The sequence below is a fragment of the Acipenser ruthenus genome, chromosome 28 (assembly GCF_902713425.1).
Source record: "Acipenser ruthenus chromosome 28, fAciRut3.2 maternal haplotype, whole genome shotgun sequence".
NCBI classification, from domain to species: Eukaryota; Metazoa; Chordata; class Actinopteri; order Acipenseriformes; family Acipenseridae; genus Acipenser; species Acipenser ruthenus.
Genome location: NC_081216.1, coordinates 23961533 through 23987691, shown reverse-complemented (window position 1 = coordinate 23987691; position 26159 = coordinate 23961533). Strand labels below are relative to the sequence as shown.

At 39.3% G+C, this 26159-nt stretch overlaps 1 protein-coding gene and 1 long non-coding RNA gene across 7 annotated transcripts; one reads left to right on the top strand and one right to left on the bottom strand.

Annotated features, from left to right (window-relative positions):
* Window positions 1-2337: 2337 nt before the first annotated feature.
* On the bottom strand, window positions 2338-25807 carry LOC117434899 (protein kinase C and casein kinase II substrate protein 3-like). Of its 6 annotated transcripts, none has more exons than XM_034057610.3 (12): window positions 25789-25807; window positions 17699-17774; window positions 11200-11300; window positions 10194-10350; window positions 9542-9777; window positions 9296-9451; window positions 8432-8607; window positions 7467-7587; window positions 7027-7157; window positions 6552-6614; window positions 5945-6105; window positions 2338-3682 (listed from the first exon to the last, which is right to left on the bottom strand). In XM_034057610.3, the coding sequence occupies exons 3-12, from the start codon at window positions 11251-11253 to the stop codon at window positions 3567-3569; spliced, it is 1371 nt and encodes a 456-aa protein (XP_033913501.1). In that variant the 5' UTR covers window positions 11254-11300; window positions 17699-17774; window positions 25789-25807; the 3' UTR covers window positions 2338-3566. The 6 variants fall into 6 exon arrangements, with proteins under 6 accessions (XP_033913501.1, XP_058859334.1, XP_033913499.1 ...); XM_059003351.1 differs by lacking the exon at window positions 25789-25807 and adding an exon at window positions 22945-23374 and having other exon boundaries at window positions 6018-6105; XM_034057608.3 differs by lacking the exon at window positions 25789-25807 and adding an exon at window positions 22945-23371.
* On the top strand, window positions 24650-26048 carry LOC117434902 (uncharacterized). Its single transcript, XR_004549104.3, has 4 exons — window positions 24650-24834; window positions 25175-25264; window positions 25448-25614; window positions 25843-26048. It is a non-coding gene; the product is annotated as an uncharacterized LOC117434902 (long non-coding RNA).
* Window positions 26049-26159: the final 111 nt, after the last annotated feature.

Below are 26159 nucleotides of genomic sequence, written 5' to 3'. Positions count from 1 at the left end.
AAGAGCACATAGTAAGTACGATAAATGGATAAGAACAATTTCAAATAAGAGCAATTACCAAAAACGTGAATTTGGATATCTAAGAGTAAAATCAAGTACAAGATGCAGTTATCACTTTATTGTAAGATCCGGCCCTCTGATACCAGTGAATGTGGTTCTCTACCCCAGGGGTGGTGTATGTTATATATGTAATAACCCACTTATTAGCATTACTGGATGCAATAAAAATCTGTGAAATAAGGTCAGAAAAATATTTTAGGGTGGTAACATTAATATCTGGCATAGTTTAGACTATTAAAATAGCCCCCCTAGTTCGTTTCTCTTTACAGGATATAGAACTGTTCTTTATCTGTAAAATATAAATTGATAAAAAAAAATTAATTCACAAAGGCAGCTGGGCATTAATGTCCAATCCTATGCAGAGTATGTTGGAATTGTCTATTTTTTAAAAATATATATATTATTATTATTTATACAATAGAACTACATGAGAAAAGAAAAACCACAGGCTTCACTTTTAGAGACAGAATTAGTGCTTTTTTCATCTTTTCGTTAGATTTTTTGATTCTGGTTCTCTTGAAAATTGCTTACTTGACTCAGCTGTGTAGCTGTGGGATAAGGGCGTCTGCTAAGAAATAATAATAATAATAATAATAATAATAACATGTATTAAGAAAAAAAAGAATAATTTCAAAGGCCACCTTTTCCACAGGAAGGCTGAAACTTCTTGTAACCTATACTGTTCAGAATCAGCAGGTGGTGCTGTTGCCTTAATGCTTCAATTCCAGCAGGTAAACGAGAATGCTGATTTCGAAGAGGGCGTATTTCCCACTGTGAAAATCATATGCTTTCTGCCCTTTGCTTTTACTAAACCAAATATTGCAAAGTTCTAATAACATTTATAAATTCATTAGCCAACGTTTTGTTTTCCAAACTCATAGTATATATTGCTAAAACAAATTATATGAAGCTGAATGTAGGATATGTAAACTGTAAAAACTTGAAAAAGGCTGGAAGCATATTTATCAGCAGCTGTAAGGCTGAAATCTCTTCTTGTTTTTGCTCTAAACACACAGAGAAGGATATATTCTCTCATGCTTTCTTGGCTGCAGCAGCTATCCCCATTTGAACAATAAACACTCCGATTAATCCCATGCAAGCTTCAGCATTTCAAAAAAAACACAGCTACAAGTCAGTAAATTCTCCTAGTGAGAAGCCAATAAATCAGAACTTTGCCTAGGGCAGGTTTGCTTGTGTGCACTCGTCATGAAGCATGTTTGAAATATTTTTAATCTGCATTTTTGGGGCTACAGATGATTTACCAGAATAAAAACTTGAAGATAACAAGACGTCTGTTTGAGTATACGTGTGGGAAGCAGTTGGAATTTCTGAGCGCTGCAGTGAACTTTTTATTTACCATTGCTTTCTTCATCCCTATTGCACTTGACACCCAAACTATTCACTTCAGTCGAAATGAAACTTTGTATTGATGAGCAATGAGCTTATTGCCATCATTCGGATCTCTTTGCTATGGATGTACTGCACTTATTAATAACAATATAAAATAGTTACACTCAGACTAGACTACTGATTCTAGTACAGCCGAGGACATTGTAATAGGAATCAGGTTTATTTACATCTCTTATGAAAGATGAAAAGTGATGTCATCTTTAGCATAGCAACTAGAAAACCGCTATTCATGACCTTGACTGCTTTTTATACTGTACATAACTACGTGGCACTGCTGCCTTGATTAAAATGTTATATACAGTATGATAGTGATGACTATACATTTGTTGTATGCAAGCCATGTTGAAAAGTGAAATAAATATCTCTATATACATAAAACAGCAATACAAAGAAATCTTGTTTCCCAGAGTAGACCGAATGGCATTATATTTATCATAGTCATTGAATAACACAATCCTGAGCCAACCAATCGGAAAAGGGTTTTATTTGTGGTTTCTCAGCTGGTGCTAACGCATCCTGATCCACACCAATAGGCTGGGCTCTGTACCCAGCATCCTGGATAATGCGGAGCGAGGGGTGCGGGCACAGTGGTCTTCAACACGGATGAAATAACAATGAATTGGAACCAATTGTTCAGAATCAACCACACAGCTTCCATCGAATGTTTATTTGTTCTTCCTTTCAAAAATGTACAAAGATTAGCTCATTAGCAGTTACAGTAGTGTTGTATTCGCACCCGGATTTACAGCAGTTTCCCCCCCCCCCCCCCACTCCAATTTCAAAATTAATTGGTGAATCAATTAAATGACAAAAATCAGTTTTAAAACATTTGGAGTCTGAATATATGCAGTAGAGTTTTTTTCCTGGTTTCCTGTAATCTTGATTCTTGTTAAAATGCAGCTGAACACTATAAATAAAACATATTTAAACAGTTCTGGCATCAAACACTTATTTATTTAACTTCAAAAAGCAAGTTCAGGCACAAAATAAAATTCTCTCAAAATCAGCAACTGTATTGAATACTTTGTATTTCTTCCCCAAGAGTGTAGCGATGCGGACAGTTGAATCAAGATCTGAAGCCCCCGTATCCCAGTCCAAAACTCTCACTTAAAAGCTACATTTAAGCAAGCACTGAACACTGTGCCGAATGGCAGGAACAACTTCCGTATAGCAGCACTGACTGCTGTAGTGTCAAGAATCCAACCTTTAGGTACAGCAATATGAGACGAAACAGTATATTAAACTAATTACTTGGTACAGTACTATGGGATGAAGCCAGAGCAACACCACTTGAACATTCTCCATGTAAAAGCCTGTTCAGTAGGGAATCCAGAGAATCCAGTTTTAAATATTTAACAAGCATGAAAGGATAGCGCACCAGTCTGCCTTTCAATTGTTTTATTAGCAAACAAAATCTACATTACTATAACGTGTTAGAAAAAAAAAACATTTGTCCCCTCTCTATACTTGTGAATATATTTATGAATAACTTTGCCCCCCAACATTGTGTGTAATTTATATATAAATTTATATTTATATATATATATATATATATATATTTATATATATATATATATATATATATATATATATATATATAAAATCAGTAAAAAGCAATAGAAACTATAGATAATAAGTGGGGTTTTTGATTTCTGAGATTCAAAATGAATATCGGACTGTTTTCTTTGTCAAAGAGGTTGTAATTAGACTTCCGAACCCTGAATCTGCCAACTTCCAAGAACGAGTGTGCATTGACAGGAAGGACTTGGAGCAGCTTCAGTACAGACTCAATTGGACTTACTAAAGGCACTGAACTTCAAATATATAAAAATACAGAAAAGTGGCTGCAAATCCAAGCTAGTATTATTCAGTGATGCAACATCCTTGAGAAGTGTCCCGTTTCACAGTGGAATTATCTGGATTTATTTAGTTTTGCATTCAATAGGTTTGTATAATTCACAAAACTTCAACCATATGACCTGGAACTAGCTTCAGGGTTGGGAGTCGAAATCCCCTCCGACTCAAAGATCAGTTATTGTCTCTCGGTCTCTCATTGGCCTCGATATGAACAGCTGCAGGACGTCAGGAACTGGTCATCATGACCCGATCAGCTCAACATAGTTAGCAGGATAAAGTCCAACTTGTCCGCTTTCAAGCTGACCTTTGCACCAGCCCTGCTCATCCTCTTCCCCAATCTTCATTAACTTTTCACCTTCCAGACAGAAAGGGAGACTTGTTACCACAGCAACCAAAGAGATGAAACAAAACCGTTCACAGAATACACACACTGTATAGTTAGAGAACGGTTTCCCCCTCCCCTTTGAATAGCAAACTCATTATAGTGTTACTTCATGTTGCAGTACCCGGTGCTTGCATTGAATTCACTGGGGTTTCTTATGACTGCCAAGGCTTTGGGATGACAACATCTTAAGAAGCCTACTGCTCAACAGTAGCCAAAGCTAATCATGTTATCAAAGACTCAGGCCTGCAGAAACCCACATTGAAGCCAATATTCCAAAGATACTGGGAATTAATTAGTGTAGAGGGAAAAACTGGGACCCTGCTATGATTTAAAACACTTACCTTTCTCAAGTATCATGTTATGACTCAAACACTAAGGCTTTATGAAAGCTGGAGTTATTTACACCCCAGTGTCTATATGAACTACTTTCCGAACAAGAAGTTCATGTCATACCTTCTTTCTAAATCCCAACTCTTAATTTCCCCTGCCTTATGCAGGCATGGTGCTTTCACGGTGGCACCAGCAGTGCATATTGTACTGCTGAATGCATTCCTAGAATCTGAAATGTTTAAGTGTTAATCTTAATTTTGGATCAACAGATTAAATTGGCTTTCACAGTCTGTAAAATTAAATGTACAGAAAAAAACTTTCCAAACTAGATCAATAGTCACAGGTGTTTTTGGTTTGTAGAATGATACATGTAACTGTTACCCAAACTGATAGTATAAATGACCCTTAATTGAATAGTTTTCTAATTTCCTCCAAGTACAAAAATCAGTACTCATCAGTTATTGCTGCCAAGTAAAATGTAATAACTGCCACGTTAACGTATTAAGCTCTTTGTCAATAACATCTTTGTTAAGCAGTATATTGTATGATTGATCAGAGGTCATAAATCGCTGTTGATGTTATCTGCACAAAAATAGCCAGGTTACTCAACTGAAGACATACTGCATGCATGTTAAACCTCAGATTTCAGCATGGCCCAGTAATTGTCAGAGGAATGTGTTGGATCATTCACACAACTTTGTTAATTAATACATTTAAGAATATTATTCATTTTAATATTTTGAAACACACGACCTACAGTAGAGGCATTGTTTTAATGATCTAAAACAGAGGTGGAGCTTAATACTACCTTCCCCAATTTCACTGCATTTTCATTGGATGTAGGAAGGCTAATGAGTGGATCAATACATCACCCCTAGTTGAAACCAGCAGTAGGATTAATAGTTAAAAAGGGCAACAGTATTTAAATCCGCCGCTGTTTTAAATCATTATCATTAAAATAGACCCACGAACATTAAAAACTACAATGAATCAGTTTGTCCAAAAGAAGAAAAATATGAGCTTGGGAACAGTATCTCTGGTATGTAAACCTTACCATATACTGTAAACCAACATTGGGACAAAGTAGCGGCTAATAATACCTAGAATACAAGGTTCTGGCATCACGGATTTAACCCATTAAATACCAAACTACTTTATTTGAAGAAATCAGAACACAAGCTGATACATTACATTTAGAGTTAACAAAAATTAGAGTAAGTTATCATAACAAGACAATTAAAAGAGAAAATTTAAACAGGTAGATGGCAGTTAAATGAGAAGGCAATTAATTACAAATGAGGACAAATGACACTTCAGAGTGAAGGACCCCCCCCCCCCCCCAAAAAAAAAAAAACACAACTTTTAGCTTAAGGCTTTTAAAATGAATTTAAGTTTCACAGTATTTTACAGGGGACTTTCATAATGTTAACGTGTCTTCTGCTTCTTATTATTGCAGTTTCACACGCTTTTATCAAATTGTGAATACATGTGTGGACTTACAGCTATGGCCTAACATTTTCCATCACGTAGAATTTTAGGATTGAGGAAAATACACAATAAACTACAAAATGATATCGCCCAAGGTTCTACTGGAAACCATAATAGCAGTATAGTATTTCATGTTAGATTTTGTCGGTCTATGGAAAACTACAAAGGTATGTAAATCATTATGTTAATGTAACATTATTCAGCAGGTTTCTACGGGGGGGGGGGGGGGGGGGTTGGTGAAAGCTTCTATAAAACAAAGCCACCAAGGAGGCACACCCTTACTGATTGCAGGGCTCCTCCTTTGAGTGACTTAACGGTTCACTGAGGTCCACATGCAAGACGTCCTAAATAATATTAACATTGCAAGACAGTCTGGTGCCTCTGTAGCATTAACAAGCATTAGTGGATTAATACCTGCTTTAAAGCTCAGCTCATCTGCCTCTTGCCCCATGTAATCATACAACGCTTTTACTTGCACCCCCGGTACCTTCACGTCCTCCTCCACACCGTTGGTGCCGATGTATTTTTTGGGGCTTTCTTCATCGGACCAGTCCGAGGAGTAATCTTTGGTGCTTCTAGAGGAAGAGGAGGACAGTCAGCAACAAGCAGTTTAGTTCAAATGAAGGACGAGGCCAAGGGAGTGCGGAACGGATTTAACATGGACCGAAAACGCATATTAAAAATGAAAAAGAAAGTACTTTAGCAATGAAACCCTCCTCTGTATGCATCATTTACAAGAAAAGCTGAAGAATGTTGACCGTTTGGACCAGGCGTCATGGATAAGAATTTCCTTTACTTTTACTCAGATTGAATACATTTTATAACATGAATGTACGTTGATAATGCAATTCCAGCTTTAAATTTAAAAGGGATAGAAGAACTCCAGACAGCGTGATTTCCCTCCTTTCCCAGCAGACAGATGAGAGCAGGTGAAGTCCCCACTACCAAGATGGTGATGATTGGTTCAGGTTGCGAGATCAGATTGTGTAGTCAGTCAAATAATGGAATGATATTTACTAACGTTTGTTCGGGTTGATCTGATAAGCTCTCACAGTAACGGTTAGCATCATCCTCTACATTAGACCTGTGGATTTAAAACATCAGACACAAGCATGAAGCCCTAGTACTGTACGAGACAAAGAAACAAATAATAAATGCCTGCCATTAATTCTACACTAAATCATTTAAGTTACCTTAGAAACACCTAACTATTCACAAGAATGCTCAAAGCTAATGATGAAGTGAGCTCTTGGTTGACTTTTGAAGTAAAAATGTTTAGTATGTTGAGATGTTCACTCAGGTACCCACAGGCCCAGTGAATCTGCACAATTAGCCTGAAGGGAGCAAATGTAATTAACAAAAACAAGTACCGACTTAAGTCTTGCTATGTACTCCCTTTACAGACACGAAGCCTATACAGACTGTACACATGTGAGAAGACACTGCTTAGTAAGCTGTCGCGAACACACCCACACACACCGCTCTGCTCCAGTTACCTGTTCAGCTCCTGTGCTGTCTGTGTGACCTCCTCTCCAGCGGGTACAATGTTGGTCAGAGTCACAACATCCTCTGCTTTGCTGTTCCTTTCCTTCCGACTGATCGATCGGGTTGCCTCGGGAGACCACTCCTGTCAAGAGTGCAGACGAGTCAGAGGTGGCACGCTGGGTCAATGCCTGGAGCCATGGGTTAGACTATGCCGATGTGCAAATGTGAAATATCCCAGCTGGTTTCACAGACCCAGATTAGCAGGCATTGACATACTCAATGTTCATTTATGTAAGGTAGTCCAATCAGACTGTGAAACTAGCCTTTGGTGTTTTCATCTTGGCTCAAAATGGTTAGTAGTGCACCACATGACTGCACCAACGGGGGTCAGTTATGCAGAAAAACCCAGGTAAGCAGTCAGAGCTCAGAGGTACAGGGGCGCAGGCTTTACCTCAAACTGTGGCCAGTTCATGTTCATGCCCGGTCCGTGTGTGCTTCTCCACCACTTCAGATCCTCCTGGTCACTGGCTGCCACAATGGTCTGGTTCAGGTCTCGGTACAGGGAGTGGAAGCTGAAATCAGAGAGCAACTTTAACATTCAATTTGTAGTCACTTTGGTTCGATTACAGAGATTTATTGACTAGTATTCAAAAGATATTAATACCACTGAAGCTGCTTTACATGAAGTGGGGTATTCAGCACTCCACCAACCAAACAAAGCATCCTTGCCAGCCATTTCACTGCTTTCCTCCGCTTTTACTTCAACACTTGTGCTTATTGACAGACAGATGCAACCCACAGCCAAGCATTTATTATAGAAAAGGGGATTTTTTATGTAATAAATAAAAAATAGCAATTCTTCTTTCTCCTCTTAAGGCCCCCCATCTTGCCTTCTTGCCTCAATTCTTTAATGGAGTGATCACAGCAGAGAAAAGATAAGACATTGAGAATAAAAATTCCTCAGATATCTTTTGCACTCTTCTATAAAAATTGAAAGGTCGTCTATATACAGATAATACCAGGCATGGCATGTCACACCCAACGATTTCAGTTTGCTATTTAAGGAATGGAGCATGAAGCAGGGGTAAACATTGACTACCTTGTGTGTGTTGACTCCACAGTTCTATAACAGGTCTAATAGAAAAAATAGAGAAGGCAGGCCTGAAGAATAAATAAAGGTCCATTCTGTTGTCTTTCAACTTCAACAAAAGAGGAAGTTAAAATGTTTGCCTTCTATTAAAAAGCTTATAAAGGAGTTCACAGGCTACTTTGAGTAGCCAATAATAGATTACACAGCTATTTTTATTACCCTGGTAATATATAGTAGCACAGATAAAATACCTGCATTTGTTTTCCCAGAACGGCATTATTAACTGGAATAGATCAGAGGAGATGCAAACATAGGTCTTGAATTACCTGTCCTTGCTGGAGAGGTCAAGGTGGTGGTGAACATCCATAAGGACCTCTTTGAAGAATTGCAGCCGTTTCTTCTCCGCCTCCTGGGTGAGCTCAAAGATCTGGTCCATGTCCTCCATGTATCGTGGGTTGTACCTGTTGATCTCCTCCAGAGCCTTGTCATACCTCTCCTTGGTCTAGAACAAATGGGTCACCAGATCAGGGACGATGTCAGCATATTTTAAAAGACGTGCATATTTTACATTCGTGAAACTCCCGTGTGCCACCAAACACACCCTGGGTGTATGACGTTTGAAGCAAACAAAAAGTTTGTCAGCACTGTAGCCATGGCGCAGCCTGAAGAAAAACTGCAGCGTTACTGTACCTGCTTCCCAACCCAACCAAGAAAAGGTCCCTCTCCTCTCACAGTCTGGACTGCAGCAGGGATCATAGGACTTGGAAACCAGGAGCAAGAAGTCAGGAAAGAAGATACTATATCAGGGGTGTCCAATCCCAGTACTGCAGGCCCATTCAACTCCAGGTTTAACAGGTACAATGAGATAACTACTTCATGTTCTGGACAGAGAGTTAATTGGTTCAATGAAAGAACTTAGAACAGGTCTGCAACAAAGACCAGGGCTAGAAGGCCATCTTTGGCCACTCCTGTACTATATAGCAAAAGGAAAGGCAGAAAATAATTATATGGTAGGACTTTCATACAGAACACTGCTAAGGCTTCCAGGGATTGTAGCCTCTATAAAGCAATGCACAATGTTTACTTTGGGCGCAGTATAAATTGGAACGCTATTGAGAGAGTAAAGCAGGTAGTAATTTGCAGAGACTCCTACAGTATATGAAATGAGCAGCACATGGGCGGAGACCCACCTTCTCAGCTTCCTGGGTGCACTTCTCCACCCGGTCCTGCAGCTTGCGCACCTGCTCCTGGGACACGGAGGAGTCTGCCTTGGCGTGGGTCTCGCGGGTCAGTGCAGTGCGCTCCTCTTTCCGGGCCTGGTGGTAGCTCTTCTTTGCAGCCTCGACCTAGGAATGAGTTTGTCATTTATTATTATTTTTATTAGTAATACTTGGTCACCAAGCAAAAAAACTGAAATAAGAATCCATCCGACTCACATCCTTCAGTTTTTTGACCCAGGGTTTCTGTGCTTTACGGAAGCTGTCCTCTGCCTCCTTGGTCTCCTTGAAGCCCCCAATCATCTGCTTGTGGTAGGCGTCCTTCTGCCAGTTGCGTACCTTCTCGCTGTCCTCCACAGCCAGGTGGCTCTTCAGCTCCGTGTGGATGTCACTGAGCCGGTCTGCAGCATTCATGAAGGCATGCCAGGCCTTCTCCAGCGTGCCGTACTGCGGCCCTGAAACAGGAGAGAGGTGATGGGTGGCAGAGCGGGTCAGTGCCAGGGGCTTTCTCTCCAGAGGCCTCTGCTTCACAGAAATGAGATTGGTGATCCCAACTTCAGGGTAGAATTGTTTATTTTCTTTTTTTTAGCTTGAGGGAAACCGAGCTAAAACATTTGTGTACTAAAATAACTCTTTCAAATCACCCAGAACTTTGTGTATTTCTAGTTACTATAACCGTTGGTGTTAAAATGTCTTAAATAATAATAATAATAATAATAATAATAATAAATTCTCCAGCTCACATCCAGAGTAAATAACACATCATACAAACGACAGTACGAATGCCAGTAACAGGAAGGGATTTGTTTTCTGTGCTATTGGCTAACGCATAACTTTTTGCGAATGCTACACTTTGTACTCTGCTCCCCACCTTTCTCAATGATGCTCCTCCACTTCTTGGACCAGTCAGTCAGCTGCAGGGCGTAGCTCTTCTCGATTTTCGCTCGCTCCTGGAAACAGCTGACCAGCTCATTACACAGCTTGTAGCCGTCATCGATCCGCTTCACTGTCCTTTTGTAATTCCCTGGCTGATTGAGAGAGGAGAGAGAAAGAAAGAGATCAGAGCTTCATTTACACGCTTGACATAGTACATAATGTTCCATCAAATTCACACTTACCCAAGTTCTGTAAAGCACTTGTAAAACTACACGAGACAACATCGGCTGCTCTTCTAAGCATTGTTAATCTTTAAACTTTAGAATTCATTTCTCATGTTCTGTAAGCCTTGCCATTTAGAAATTCCTAATTTCAGTAGTGTGTTTTCTCCCAGATCCAAATCAGTATGTATAGTTTTACATGCATGCAGTTTGTAAATCATGTTTAGGGGCCCATTTTCAGAAAATGAGGGCTGCAAACAGCAATGTATTTTATAAACATTACGCTGAAAGCAAAAACAAAAAAATAAGCATGTTTATACCAGTATCGTTATTATGTAATATATACACAGTGACTTCTAGTTAGTATGCAAACAAGCTAGTTATGTAAACTGCATACATATTCTTTTTTTCAATCAAGTGTCAGTTCAGAAGCTATGTGTTACTTGTTTCTGAAGCCTTGGTAAGATCAATGCTTTTGTCAGGCATTGTTTACACAGAATTAGACAATAATTTAAGCAGGTGCATAATTTGTAATGTGCTGTGCTTACACATGAAAGAGAAGCTCCTGCAAGGGAAGTGGGAATAGGTTACAAAACAGGCTGATTTCAAGTCTAGAGGGGATCACATTTAAAAAGCTCTGTTTTATTGTGCGAATGGAGACTAGCAAGTCTCCATCTGCAGTGCGAAGGGCCTCTTTTAGGCACTTTGGATCAAACCCAAGCTCTGTCACCTCACTGTGCGTCAACGCTGGTATACAAGGCCTGTCTGCAACTTCCTTACCTCCCAGAAACTCTCTCCAGTGTCAGCCTGCTCCAGGTCTCCCTCGTACGACATCACGGGGGTGTCCTTACAGCACAGAATGTTTGCAATTTTTACTGGATCTAAACAAAGAGAGACGATATAGGAGTTTAGAGCAATGAAAACAGTTTAGCAGCGCCACACAGTAGGACTAACACGCTGATCCTGGTAGAGACCAAACACTGCATAGATTACTTTTTTTTTTTCTTATCAAATGTATTTACTTTCAGCAGTATTTCACAATAAATAGGTTTTTAGTGGTGACATTCTGTTTTCACTGTACAGACTCCCACTGCACAGCTCTGCACCAAAACAGGGATTGTTTGGGTCAGAAAGTCTCAGTGCTGAATCCTGCATATATAAAGAGATTTGGGGTACTCCATCTACCAACAGCACGGAGTGGAGATCTACACAGCAGCCGTCGAAAAAACAAAGCAAGAACATAAAACTCATATAAGTTTATATTATTTTATACAGTATATACCCTTCCACAACTTACCAAGATCTGCTTAACCAAAGGAATTCAAACAATAGTTTGTTGTGTTATGGATCCCATAGGCATTCCCTGAGATGCTAGTTCTGAGTTAACACTGTCCCACTACTGCTTTGCTGCAGGACAAAAACATTCTGTTCTTATCAGAGTAAAACAGCCAAGGCACAATCACAGAGCTGGTAGGTTTGAAAAGAGATGAATATTTTAGTTATAGGTCAGGAGAGATGGGTTTATATAACTGACTGGGCACAGTTCTCACAAGAAAAACTGGTTTCTTACAGAATAACTCCCTGTGTTGAGTTTAGTGCGTGCTATACACATGTGTTTCAAATAAACAGTTTGAGAAGGATTTCTTAACATCTGTGTTTTGTTCCATCTTATAAAAAGAGCTTTTAAAATTATTTTATTGCAGGACTTGAGATATATGCGATGGCAACTGCACTGTACAATGAAGAACATCAATAACGTTTCCATTTTCTCATTACACTGCAAGACTGCCCTTGAAAGAACATAGGAAAGAATGCTGCACAAGATATTTCTCACAAACATTCTAAATAGGGCCGTCTATAAAATTAGCCTCTTGATCAGTTACTGCCAATTGAAATGCAGCATGCCGTAACGAACACTGAAACACAGAGAGTGGTGAACTGCAACCGTTTTGTGACCTTCAGTGTCAAAACCAAGCAGTTCACCAGCGGGCTAAAGGTACATCTCAGCATTAGACGAGGATCTCCTGCTTTTCCTTTGAGTTTCAGTTCCCACAGTAATGAGTTGGTGGCACTTGTTAAACCCCACTAAAAGAAAAGAAGCCTCAATACTTAGCTGGTTGTGGAGGACTGCCATAAACAACAGAAATAAACAGCAGGACGAGGCAATAGATGGAAAAGTCTGTACTGCACTATGGTCCTAGATTTCCCTGTGCTAGCTGCTGAATCCATCTCGTCAGTGCCTTCAGCGACTTCGGGCTCATGCTAAATGTTTTCTGCCAATGATTTATTAAGGTCTGTTTTCATGATCTAAACGCCACTGCCTGAAGCTCATAATATCACACACGCCTCTTTCTGCTCTCATTTCTCTGGTATTTAATTATGTGAATAGAAGGGTCAACACATTTCATTTATATGGTTAACAGGGTGCTGTATTTAGATCCTGGAGGTGTGGGATGCCTTTAGGAGACTAGTCTGTGCAAAACCAGGGCTCTGAGTGTTGAGTGCTTAAGGTGAAAGCTTTTTCCATTAAGAATTATAATACTGTATGTCAGTAATGAAATGTGGGGATTGAGAACACTTCAAATAAAAAAAGCTTGGAAGGCAATGTTGGTAGCACACTATCCTTTGGGCTAACAGTTAAGGATTCTGCCTGGGAAACCATGTGTGTGTGTTCAGCCTTAACCCATTATGTGCTATTGACCTCATTTGAGATTTTTTTGGAGGATTTTTAAATGGCATCTGCCTGTTATTAAAATGTTTTCTTCAACTATATTGTTATAATAACTTACTCTAACTTTAACATCAAAAGTTAAGTCTAACTGTTAATTCTGTAAATATAGCCCTTTAGATGCTTTTATGATGCCTCAATATAAAATAAGAAACTGAAACCTAATAATTATCAATTTATTGGTGTTTTCATACCCACATTGATGATAAAGCTTCATTTTTTTGTGTCGAGTTTCATAACCGGTGTGAAATTTTACTTGTCTGATTATGGGCACGTCTAACTTGACTGTCCTCAAACTAGGATGCAGCAGCGTGTGGCCAAAACAAAGAATAATGATTTAGAATGTATCAAATTACATAAATACAGCTTGCGTTGCGATTTATTCTAAAGTTAAAATGACATCTACACTATCTATCTATCTAGATTACTCTACAGTAGGCCATTATAGGGACCAATACGTCTGCTGAACTTCCATGCTTACCCTAACGCATGTCTATCTCGATGACGCTTCTCAGTGGGACATAGCGGCCACTACAAACATCATTGTGGGTTTATATAGAACAGTGCCTCTGAAAGGCATTACAGTTTAATTTAACTGAACTGTCCTTGCTGGGGTTAGTTTGCAATAGAAGCCATAATAAATCTTATATTGTTTATTCAGCCTAAGCCAACTAATACAACACTACACCTGTTTGCCACATCACAAATGCGTGTCTGTTACTAACTTTTACATTCTAATGTCTGCAGTGCAGGAAATGAGAAAGACGTCTTCCCAGCGTTTATTAACTTAGGAAACCGTAGCATTATGTCCCAGTACTTAGCAAGTGTTCTGAATAATCTGGAGGAGTGCAATTCTCTTCTTTTTTTAAATCATATCCACTCGCCACAATGAAACAACATCCAGGATAAATCATGCATACTGCAGATGACTTCAATTAAAACAATGGCAACCAAGGCAGAGAGACAAGATGACTTGCAATGGATTATGTTTGTATTGAATCAATATATTACTACCCTTTTTGCATTCTTCATCTAATGATGCCTGCAATTTTCTCCAAGCTATAAAGGTTATATGATCCCATCAATACAGTACAGTAGATGCAAAGAAAGATACTGCATCAATTCCAATGAAATCAGTCTAAGCCCATCATACCATACATTCCGAAGAACTCAATCTACTGGGGAAAAGTAACCTCACCTTTGTTGCCAGTTTATAATCAATTAGTTAGAATGCCTAGTACTACAAAACCATTAATCAAGAATTATTATTATTATTATTATTATTATTTTATTTCTTAGCCGACGCCCTTATCCAGGGCGACTTACAATTGTTACAAGATATCACATTATACATATATCACATTATTTTTACATACAATTACCCATTTATACAGTTGGGTTTTTACTGGAGCAAATCGAGGTAAAGTACCTTGCTCAAGGGTACAACAGCAGTGTCCCCCACTGGGGATTGAACCCACAACCTTCCGGTCAAGAGTCCAGAGCCCTAACCACTACTCCACACTGCTGTTGAATGTTTAGATGTACTTTATAACCAATTCCTGGTTCTTTTATCATTAACTCCACTGCCTTAACCAGACTTGGTTCCAGGTTACTTAACAGCGGTGAGTGGTGCAGAATATCTCAAGTTTAGAAATTTCAAACATTCAAAGTGTTTTTAACAACACCCTATTTAAAAAAAAAATCGATTATAAAACATGCACAGCCGGGTATTCTAAACTAATTGAAATCCCATGATGCCAGGCTTTAATCCTTCTCCTGGCCAGATTTAGACTGGGCTGGCAGGGCAGGAAGGCCAGATTCTTGGGACTGTGCCAGCTTATCACCCCCATGCGTATAAAGACAAGGCATGAACCTCCCCCTCCACTCCAGTCTCAACAATGAAATCCTCTTTACACAGTGCTTCCCTCAGAATATCCAGAAGAAGCCTGTCCAGGGTTACAATGCACTCTCGTTTCCTTGAGATACTGCTGCAGTATAAAACGCCCTCATCCATTACTCATAAACAAACATTTTATTTATTAAAACATACTGAACAAACATGCCCTGTATGTCAATACATACAGTAAGCAACGATTACTGGCACACTGATTACACTGCCCGATTAGTAATGTATGAGCCACTTTTATTGAGTGGCTGTCCAGCAAAGCACAGCGCTCTGACAAACTCATTAACACAGTCATTCTGCGCTGTCTTTTTATTAAAGCGTGTGTAAAAGCCGCATAAAAGGATTGCTTGTCTCTCAGTTCACTTTCTTGTTTTAGTTTACTGTGTTGCTTATTTTTCAGGATGTTCTTTTATTGTCATCGGGAACATGTACCTCAATGCAGCAGTATCTGCAGCGCTATGCATCCTCTGCTTCATCTGACCCACTTTTGCCATTTGGCTTTTTTTTACACTTCTAAACATTTGTTTTCTTTTGAATATTCATAAACTGATTAACGTTTTCTCAACATTCTTGATCCACTAAAAATATTATGTTTTCATGTAAGTATTTCAATTTTGTTTTTGATCAAGCTAGTAGTTACCACGCCAGGCAACTGACACAATAATCAGACTTTGAACGACCAACAGAATCAGATGATAATGTGTTTGTGAACAGAGAACCAATGTGCGATGTTTGAAAGTTATTTGATCTAAACCTGCTGTGTCCTACGATACAGTGTAGGGCTGATTATTACAATGTCGGTCAAAATAAAACAGCATTTTAACCAAAATATTGTGTATTTCCTAAAAAATAGTACCGAATACAGAAGCAGCTGTCTTTTCTTTCTTATATTCTCTATATTTCCAATGGATACCCCCCAGCACTGTTGATAACAGATATTGTTCAACACAAAATAATTATTGAGTGAATCTATTCATGACTACGATGCAAAGATCACATGCATTAGTAACCCTTTGGGTATCTATGGGGCAGCAGTGTGGAGTAGTGGTTAGGGCTCTGGTCTTTTGACTGGAGGGTCGTGGGTTCAATCCCAGGTGGGGGACACTGCTGTACCCTTGAGCAAGGTACTTTACCTAGATTGTTCCAGCAAAAAACCCAACTGTATAAATGGGTAATTGTATGTAAAAATAATGTGTAAAAATAATGACACTGTATGTAAAAATAACAATTATAAGTCACCCGGGATAAGGGCATCTGCTAAGAAATAAATAATAATAATAAAAAAAAATCTATCTACTACATGTGATGCCTCTCACAATCCACCAAATCAACCAACAGTGGCACATTTTGAGGGATGCACCAAAGAAACCAAAATTACTGCTTCGGACATCTGTTTGGCAGCATGCCACATTCTTCAAAGAGGGAGGCTATGAACAGGGTTAAAGACTCACCATCTTCCTTTAAATATGTGTGTTTTAGTGCACTACAGAATATTCAAGAATCAAGCCCCATGAGCTAACTGGTTGTCCCATGGACACCCTCAGTCAAGCACGGAGATGCAGCAGTGATTTTTTTTGTTAATACCAGTTACAAAAACAAAACCATTGAGGCTTACCGGTATCCTGCATTATCACTGCTTTACTGGATCTAGTGTTTCTGCAACTTTATTGTTACATATTTATATCAAATGGTGTCTTTTCACTGCCAACTGCTTGCAAGATCTAGCAGTGTGAAATGTAGTGCAAACGTCAGAGTAGATTGTGCAAGGCTTTCTTTTTTAGTCAACACAACACAAATCAATGAGATGTTAAATGATGACATTTCCGTTTGAGTCTTCGCTTCTTGAAATCACCTACTGCAGGCAGTTCTAGGATATCTGAAATGCTCCATGTGGGAACATCTTGGACAGAGTTTTATAACTGCAGTGGAGTCCATTCCAGATACAGTCTTCATAAACACGCTGCTCTAACGCCTCAGACTGAAAGAATGCAAGGAACATCACCAGCTCAGTCCAATGGTTTGAACGTCCCCTTGTAATGAGGTACTCTGTTTTTAAAGCCATAAAAAGAGGTGAAGATGGACGTGGTTGTTTGGTTTAGTTAAAAGCATTGTGATTTGCTAAACATCCAACTCCCACAAAGGTAATAATTAGCTAGTCTTAACTTGCATGCAGCAGGTTGAACAGCTAGAACAACTGCTAAACATATGACACCGCCTTATCAGCGGTGACTCATAAACAGACATTATAAGAAAGTAATAACAATATCATGAATGACATGACCTCTTCCGCTCGCTTTAGTAAACACCTGTTTCCACAGCAACACGCAATGAAGGGTGTCAAACTTAGCTTATCTGAAGGGTTTCCAAAGTCATGAAATTCTTTTTTTTAAAAGAAAAAAAATAAATAAAAGCTGGACATTAAAGTTATGCAAGACACCGTCTCTCCGATTAGGAAGTCTTCAGGAATGAGAAACTCTTCAAATATACAGCATCACACAGAGAGAAGCCTGTGCTAAATCCTCAAATAATTCCACTCCTAATGCTGCCCTTACTTTCGAAAACTGTTGAAACCCAGCACAAATCAATTGAAAGCCATATATTCCTGCATTTAAAAAAATAATAAAATACAAGTTAAAAAGACATACCCCAGAGGCAGTAAAATCAGTTGGAATTCCAGCAGTTCTGTGGGGATCCTGGATTGAGTTCAGCTCTCAGCTTGTCCTAGAACAGGAGCAAACAGAAATTATTAGCTGCAGTACAGTGAACCAGGGAAGTCTGTCACTGGGAGTACAGCATGGCAATGCCTCGGCTCTTCTTGAACACACGGGGTGAAAGACATGCGCCGTGGGTTAATATCAGCATAACAGTCAGAGAAGTGGCACATTCCAAAGGCCAGAGTGAAATGCCACAAGTCGAAGCCTCGGAAAAGTCCTAATGAGAAAGCTGCAAAACGAAAACAGCAAGCTGCAAGCTGGGGCAAAGAATGTTCCTACAACAGGGAGTGCCATCGTCATACACCAAACAAACATTATTCAATGGTGAGAAGTTCAAATAAAATCCAGTATTAGACCAGACTAATCTCACTGATCGGAAATGTACTGTACATATTTATAAGCATTTTCCATTTTACAGCAGAATAGAGTACAAGAGCTGAAGTGGGTAAGCAGTTTCACATTCTTCTAACTTCTAATCTAAGAGCAGGGCAGAGGCTACCAAAGAGTACACTGATCTCTACCTCATAATGCAATTTAACAAAACATAAGAAAACTTAAGAACATTACGAGAAGAGGTCGTTCGGCCCATCTATGCTTGTCCGGATCCTAGTGCTGATTGATCTCAAAACTTGAGTCTTAAATGATCCAAGTAAACCAAAATAAAAAAAATGTAGACTACAAGAAAATATGCATTAAAAATCTAACCGGAAATGTGTACTATCTTGTTTGTATATGCTGGATGTCCGAATAAACCAGGAAACCAGCGTGTTTAGGGCTTTGTGGTTTAATAAACACTGAAATTCAATTAGAGAGACGGTGAGTGTACAATGGACGGATGATCTCAGCATGACCAGCTGGAAATTTGAACTTAACTCAAGTTGTGCTTTCGCATCACTTGTTGTTAGAAGATATAGATCATGCGATAAAATCTAATTATGCGACACACAAAGAAGTCTACTGCAGCTGCAAATTACAGCAAGCCCTGTTGAATCTCTAGACCTCTCTGCAAGCCCTGCAGTCAATAAACACAATCAATTAACCTGTCAGCCCAGTGCTTCATCAGCACACCCCTGGAACACAAGGCGGTACCAGCATTATTACGACAAAAACACACACACTGAGAATCTGCTTTCTACGCTAATGCACTAGATTCACGTGTCCAAACCAGCTTGGCATGGGCAACCAAGATGACACAAACTAGTGTAAAAGCCTTTTTCAACCAGTTCTATACCCCCACTTAAGATATGCATGAATATTGCCAGCTTTTGCTAGGAAGGAAAATATACATTTTACAAGGGGTTTTTTAAAGTATCAGGATATCAGGGTACATATTCTGAAGAAATCAAGAAAGCAAGAGCAAACTTCTTTCTTTCCAGAACAGTTTACAAAAGGCATACGAGAGAGTGAAAGCTAAAGCTAATCCTGTCAACAACTTGGCATCACAGTGATTAAACTCAGTTGCAGCCCAGGAACATATGATGTCCATTTATGAAAGGGGTTTTTCAGACTAGAAAACTGTTTGTTTAAAAATTGAAGTAGAAGAATGATAATACTGAGCATAGAACAAACAAAAAATAGCATCCACTCCTTTTATTCTCCATGCCAACTGGAATGGCTGCGTCCCCTGTGAGCCATTCAGCAAGCTGGACTGATTCTCGGTGTGTATAATTTCCGTGTAGCAGCTACCTCCGTCAAAGGGTCCTCTGTTTCATCACTGTGCAGCTCACTATACTGAGCTCACGACAGCTCGCTGTTTCTAAATTCCCTTGGTAGGCATGGGAACAAAGAGGCACTTGTTTCACACCCATTTCTTTCAATCGTAATGCGAGACAAAAAGAAAATGGCACACAGTTTCTTTAGCTCATGCAAGGATGGACCAGGCTATCAGATACAATATAGAAAGCACAGCTCAAAAAGACAAATTAAATAAGAAATTATTTGGACTATGGATGCACAGTATGAAACACCAAGCAGAAGCTTGTTTTATTATGTTTCTCTTCTATGGAAAACCCTGAGGAATGGCTAGCTGTACAGTGCTTGCCTTATGAAACCAATGCTGAATAGGAAGAGGATCGTGAAAATGACGTGGCAGAAAACAAAACAATATAATTTCCCCTGTCCTCCTAGATAACGAACTTCCACTATAGTGACCTGAGACAAGCAGGAATTTAAAACATTTCACATGCTCATCAAATGGTATGCAACAGTACAAAGGTCAATAGCATTATCCTACTAGAAAAGCAAAAGGCATTTGCCATACTGCTTGTACCTTAAAGTCAAAAGTAACTTGCTGTATAATACAGTCTTGCAATCACTCTCCCTGGTTATTGGTTCTTTTCATCCAATATTGAGATCATAGTAGTTTTTGAAAGCAGCCAACAGAGTTTAAAGACCAGCGTTTCAGACAGAGTTTCAAAGAAGTTAGACCCACACAAGGGGAAAAGTGGAATTACCCAGAGCAGAACAATTAGAGCACATGCAAACAACCTCTTGTAGCTCCCAGGAGGTTTAAATTCCATCTTTAACACAATCAGGTTAAACCAGATTGCAGTTCCAACTGGCAGTATACTCTCCAACAAAACATGATCCCTGCACCAGTGAGTGCTTAAAAAAAAACAATGAAAAGAATTCAAAACAAGCTGCAGATAAAGTAACCAGCCATGTCCTTCTCAGAACACAAACAATGCAAATGGGTTAGTTTTATATTTTGTGTTGAGGAAATAATACGTTCAGATGTTTCCCCCTCAGGGAAAGGCTTAATCTTAACAATACCAAAGAATAACGGCATCTTCTATACACATTTTAGCAGAGATGCTAAGTTACCTTGCAAATGCCTGCAAACTTGTTTTATGACTCAAGTATAATGGAGGATTGTGTATTTCACTCACTGACTCACTGTGTGACCCTGAGCTAGTCACTTAACCTCCTTGTGCGCCGGTCTTTCAGGTGAGACGTTGTTGTAAGTGACTCTGCAGATGATGCATAGTTCACACACCTTAGTCTCTGTAAGTCACCTTGGATAAAGGCATCTGCTAAATAAACAAATAATAATGAAGAGGGCCACCCAAAAACCCAAGATTGAGCTTAGGTTAAAAAACATTCCAATTCATAGTCTGCCACATTTTGTTTAAGGGGAGCACAACCAGCTGTTGCTATCTCTAACTCTAAAGCAGGAAGCGGTGCCCGACAGGGTGCAAGAATCACTGACTGGAAAGAGGGTTCCTTCAAAAGAACAAGGAGTGTATCAATCACAGTGCAAATCTGCAAAGACAAGCCCCGTTTATGATACACTCCACCATGCATTTCACCAAGAGCCTTTAATTGCACTGTGTGTGCAAAGGCTATATTAAAGCCAACCGAACATTGTTATTATTCTAACTGCTACTCAGCCAAGCAGAAATCAGACAACTACCGGTATCTATTGGGTATAGATAATATTTACCTGTATATTACTTCAACAGTAGGCTATAAGGTTATTATTACCCTTCTTTGTAATAATGACACCAACCCAATCATACACGCTACCAAGTAATAGAAATGAATACCAACCCTAAGTCCTATCTCTGCTGCCAAAACAACATGGATCCCCGCCTGCTTCGCTGGCTCTATTGGCACAGGAAAGTTGCCTAACCAGCAAGTCATTTCACAACATAAAATGTTTCAAGGGCATTCTGTTTTCAAATGGAGCAGCCTTGAAAGGTAAAAAGGGGTGATGTTAGAATTCTGAGAACGCACCAATCAGCACACAGTACAAATCTCTACTCTTGTTTACAATTCATGCAAGTGCATCAGAAATGTCAGCGTTGTTTGATTTGCTTAAGGAAACTGCACGGGAACAGCATTACAAATGACAAACTGTGAGCACAAGGCTTTAGTGCGATTCATTAAGGGTTTGTGTTGCCTTGTGTACAAAAAAACTGCTTAGAGGCAGGTTGATACAATAGAATTGATTTTTTTTTTGGGGGGGGGGGGGAAGATAATGTATTAAACATGTATTGTGTATTGTAGTGGGAATAGGGAGTAGGGATTGGGGAGTAGGGAGGGAGGGCAAGTACTGTTGGGGAGGTATTCAATCGTTAGCTAAACAATGATATAACCACATGGATGTTTCAAATACACAAATCCCCACTGCCCATTTGTATGTTCACTCCTCTGTCAGATATATAGTTTAAAACTGGTCTACCATATGGCGAGACGTTTGAATATTTAATTATATCCAGGGCTCGCCTACATCTCTCTTCGTTGAAAGGATATGAAATACAGCACTGTTTTGTATAGGCTACTACGCTGCAACCAGCAGACCCGCCGTCTCCTGTGAGGTCACAAATCCTCATTTACAAGTTTAGCGATCCCATTGTAGGATAATGTTCACGACTGCATGAAACAGGGGCCCCACAAAAGGACAGCAGCACCCCACAGTACGCATTCCGAATTAGCGTAAAGGAGCACGTGAACATGCAAATATATCACTTCCACCAATAGGGTTCCATTAAACCAAACGTTATCAAAGTCTTATTTGCATTACATCAAAATTGAAAGGGTGCACATATAAGCGTTTTGTCTTTATTTTTAAGTTAAAATGCATGTTTATTTTGAGTTCAGAAAACGTTCATATAATCAAATATTATTCGTTATTCCAGGTTTTAAAGATTTTGGTAAGTCATCATACACTGGCGCCTGATGATCTTTCATTCAATTGTGATGTGCTTGTCAGTGCAAAGTTTAAGTTTAAATTTGCCTTTGCTGCATCGAAAAAATGAAAGTGTGCATGCTAATGCAATAATTGCAAAGACAACATAATGGCCCAAATATGTTTTTGCCTACTTTATGTTATCCATTGTATTCTACACTTAAGCCAGTTTGCGGACAGACAGTAAGCTTTACGGTAATTAAAAATTGCTGTCCGATTTAGGCGTTACCAGTGAATAAAAATGAAGTTTGTCAATCTTTCCCGAAGGCATGTTTGCAATTATTACTTCAAAACAACGCATACGTTTCTCATTAGCTGCACAGCATCGTTTTTATTGTGGCTTAATGTTGTCTAGCAGACCCACAAAGGGTTGCAATGTTACAGTAATATGCGGCAAAACTCCACAGAAACGACCCAAATGAGTATCAGTTACATTGAACAAGAAGTCTAACCTTGCTGCAGAAAACTAGCGCTACATGTTGCTTACCTGTTGCTGCTGCTTCAGTTCTCTTCTATAGAAAAAAAAAAACACCCGTTTCACAAAACCATGCTATAAGCACCTAATCCCAGTCCTTCCTGTACAAGTATCCAGTATACAAATCTCTTTCTTTTCTTTTTGTTCCTTACAGTTTTTTTTGTTAATGCCCGTCTTCTTTCATCCGAGCTGGAAATTTCTCACTGAAGCTGTGAGTGTATAGTTACAACAGGAAAGAACTCAGGCACCTCCCTGGCACTGACAAGCGACGCTGAATGGAGGACTGGCCTAACTTTCAGCGCGATAAGCTGCTTCAAACAAGGATTCGGGACGCATACCCGCGTTTAAGAGACAAATAAAAATATTTATATATATAAATCAATAAAAGTTGCTCTTTCAGGCAGGATAATAGACAGCTTGCGTTGTCTGGAAGGGGCTTTTTTGTAACTGAATCCACTTGCGCACCTCTATCCATTGATCCAATTACCGGGGTTAACCCGTTCGGGACTGAAATGGATTTTATTTACACACACAAATCAACCCCACATTATTTACATGCATTAGATGCATATGTCGAATGCTATGTTAAGTTAGTATTCAATCATTGTAATTTATTGCAATGCATTCACAATGTTGGTTGTTTTTGACAGGTTTATGGTACCGCAGGCTGCCTTACAGTAAAGGGGTCTCATTGCGATACTTCAGAACAATAGTTTTTGAATTTCAATTTGCTATATTAAGCTAGACCATAATCCATCGGCAGTCTTCTGCTCACTTTCTCATGACAAGCAGAATTCCAGGATTTAAGATCGGTACGGGTCGATTGTACGGTACGGTATTTTGGACAGTAGTACTTTTACAATGCAAGAGTACGTATATAATACATTACTGCTACAATATAATTACCCACATGCAGTGAGTGTGTACTGCAGGGTTTTCTGGTTAGGGACCACCTACGACTGCTGGCTTGTTGGTCAATCCCGTGCAATGAAAAATCACTGTCAGTATACACTCTTGTAAGGAAATAAAATCAAACGCGTCTTTTCTCCCAAATCAGCACAGGCTTTGTTAGAATGTACCACTAGGTTGAGAGAGATCCATTTCAGACGTGAAATAAAAAGGTGTACAACAAAAAAAAAAAGTTAGCAAGGATAATAACAATCACAAACAGAAATATAAATTAAATGGACATATGATGCTGTTGATTCACCCATGTGCCAGTGTGGGTAAAAAACAAAACAAAAAAAAAAAAAAAAACATATTTTGAATCAGCAATGCTGCACTGCCATCTGCTGGACAAACCTATGCGGCACATTTCTGTAATTATGAAACGTCCGGTCAGGGACATAATCACAACATCCTCGTGTGTCAGGGTGCTGAAAGAGTCGAACATCGCTCCATTCAAATTATTATTGAGCTGTAAGAACAATTACACACCCATAAGAAGAGGATTTAGGTCAGCGTGGGTATGTATGTACGTTGTTTAGAGAGTGGTTGTATGCTATATTTACAGAACGCCGTGGGACAGTACGTCAGGCATGCAGTAGGCTTCTGAATTGATATTTGCACATAATAATAATAATAATAATAATAATAATAATAATAATAATAATAGTGATGATAATTAAATTATTACTTGCTGTGAGCGTTGTATGAAAGTTAGTTGTAGCAGAAAAAGCCAATGCAAAGTTGCATACTGACAGAGCAAAGCGTTTGCATTTTGCAGTGAATAATCTTGTCGAGAAATGGCTAAGAAATTGCTACTCGCTGTAGTATCTGAACCCGAGTGCAAGAAAGAGAGGACCGCTCCAGGAAGGAGAAAAAAGCAGGGACTCTGCCCAGAGGAATCGAGCTCTAAAAAATTGAAGGTGAATAAAACGACAAGGTCACCCGGGAAAGCAGGTAGTCAATGTTTTACTCTGAAGTCACTTATCAGCTCATTTAAGACTGCTGTTAATGTGCTTTTTTTGTTTGTTGTGGATAGATTGTCTTGAAAAGCAAATATACTATGTACGCTATTAGTGCAATTGAAGTCATCATTTCAAGTAATTAAGTGTGTAAGTCTATAACTTTGTGTCTATAGCTATGTACCATGGTGGTACCGAGTCAAAGCAAAAACCTTATAACACTTATTTCTTGATGGCTCTAATCAAGTGCAGTGGCATCAATTGATGATTGCTTGTATTGCCTTTACATACAGTAGGTAGGAATGCCCTCAAGGGATCATGTTTATTTCTTTCAGTTACAAGACCTAGCTACCAAACCACTCCAGGATGCGCAGTCTGCCCAAACAGCCAAACAGAGAAGCATATGAGAAGTTTATAGAAAGGGGGTATGTTCTTTGAATTAAAAAAAATAAATAAAAACACTGCCCCCGATATTATATAGAGGATAAGAAGGTTAGACTCTTGTCCCTTTTTTTATGTGTGAATGTTTTAAGCCCAGTTGCAATTAGTTTTGTGTGTGATCTAATGAGCCTGCACTGTGTGTGTGTGTGTGTGTGTGTGTGTTGCAGAAAGGAGCAGGAGATCTTATTGGGGGGATGAAGTTCAGTCCTGCCAACCCATCCCAAGTCTACACCGCATCTGGCGACAGCACTCTGAGCCTGCAGGAATTTGGTGGTAGAACAGCTCAGATATTCTCAAACACTTCAGACTGCAGGCACGATCACCATAACGTTTGGTGAGAAAATGTTAACCCTGCTGTTGTCGGAAAGATATTTTGGCGTGATCAAACAGTGAAGGGTAGTTGCATTAAAAAAAAATAATATTCACTTACAGAATGTGTAAAAAAATATATATATATAAATAAATAAATATATATATATATATATCATCTTAATATTCTTTCACTGACTTGCATTTCTTTCTAGTGTGTCTTCATCAGTTTGTTTGCCTCCCCCTGTTACAGTTTGTGGTACTGCAACCTTGACGTCTCCGCAAGCAGACAGGTGGTGGTGACGGGAGACAACGTGGGAAACGCCATCCTCCTGAGCACAGATGGGAAAGAGGTGAGGTAGCAGCGTCAGATAGAGGGAACGCAGCCATCTGGCAGGCAGGGTTCCAAACAGTCAACTGTTACACTGTAGTTGCACTTGTATGTGGGGGTGGGGGGGAGAAAAAGGTAAAATAACTTGTGTTGGTTTCTGCACAATCACGTCTGTTCATCTTACAGACATGTAGGTATGCTGATTGTTAATGTATGTTTTTGTTTTCTCCCAATTTTCA

Coding starts and splice junctions, on each gene's coding strand:
- LOC117434899 (XM_034057610.3), bottom strand. CDS start 11,253: ATGTCGTACGAGGGAGACCTGGAGCAGGCTGACACTGGAGAGAGTTTC. Junction 8,608..9,295: donor GCACCCAGGAAGCTGAGAAG/GTGGGTCTCCGC, acceptor CATTTGTTCTAG/ACCAAGGAGAGGTATGACAA. Junction 3,683..5,944: donor TGAGCTGAGCTTTAAAGCAG/GTATTAATCCAC, acceptor TCTGTCTGGAAG/GTGAAAAGTTAATGAAGATT.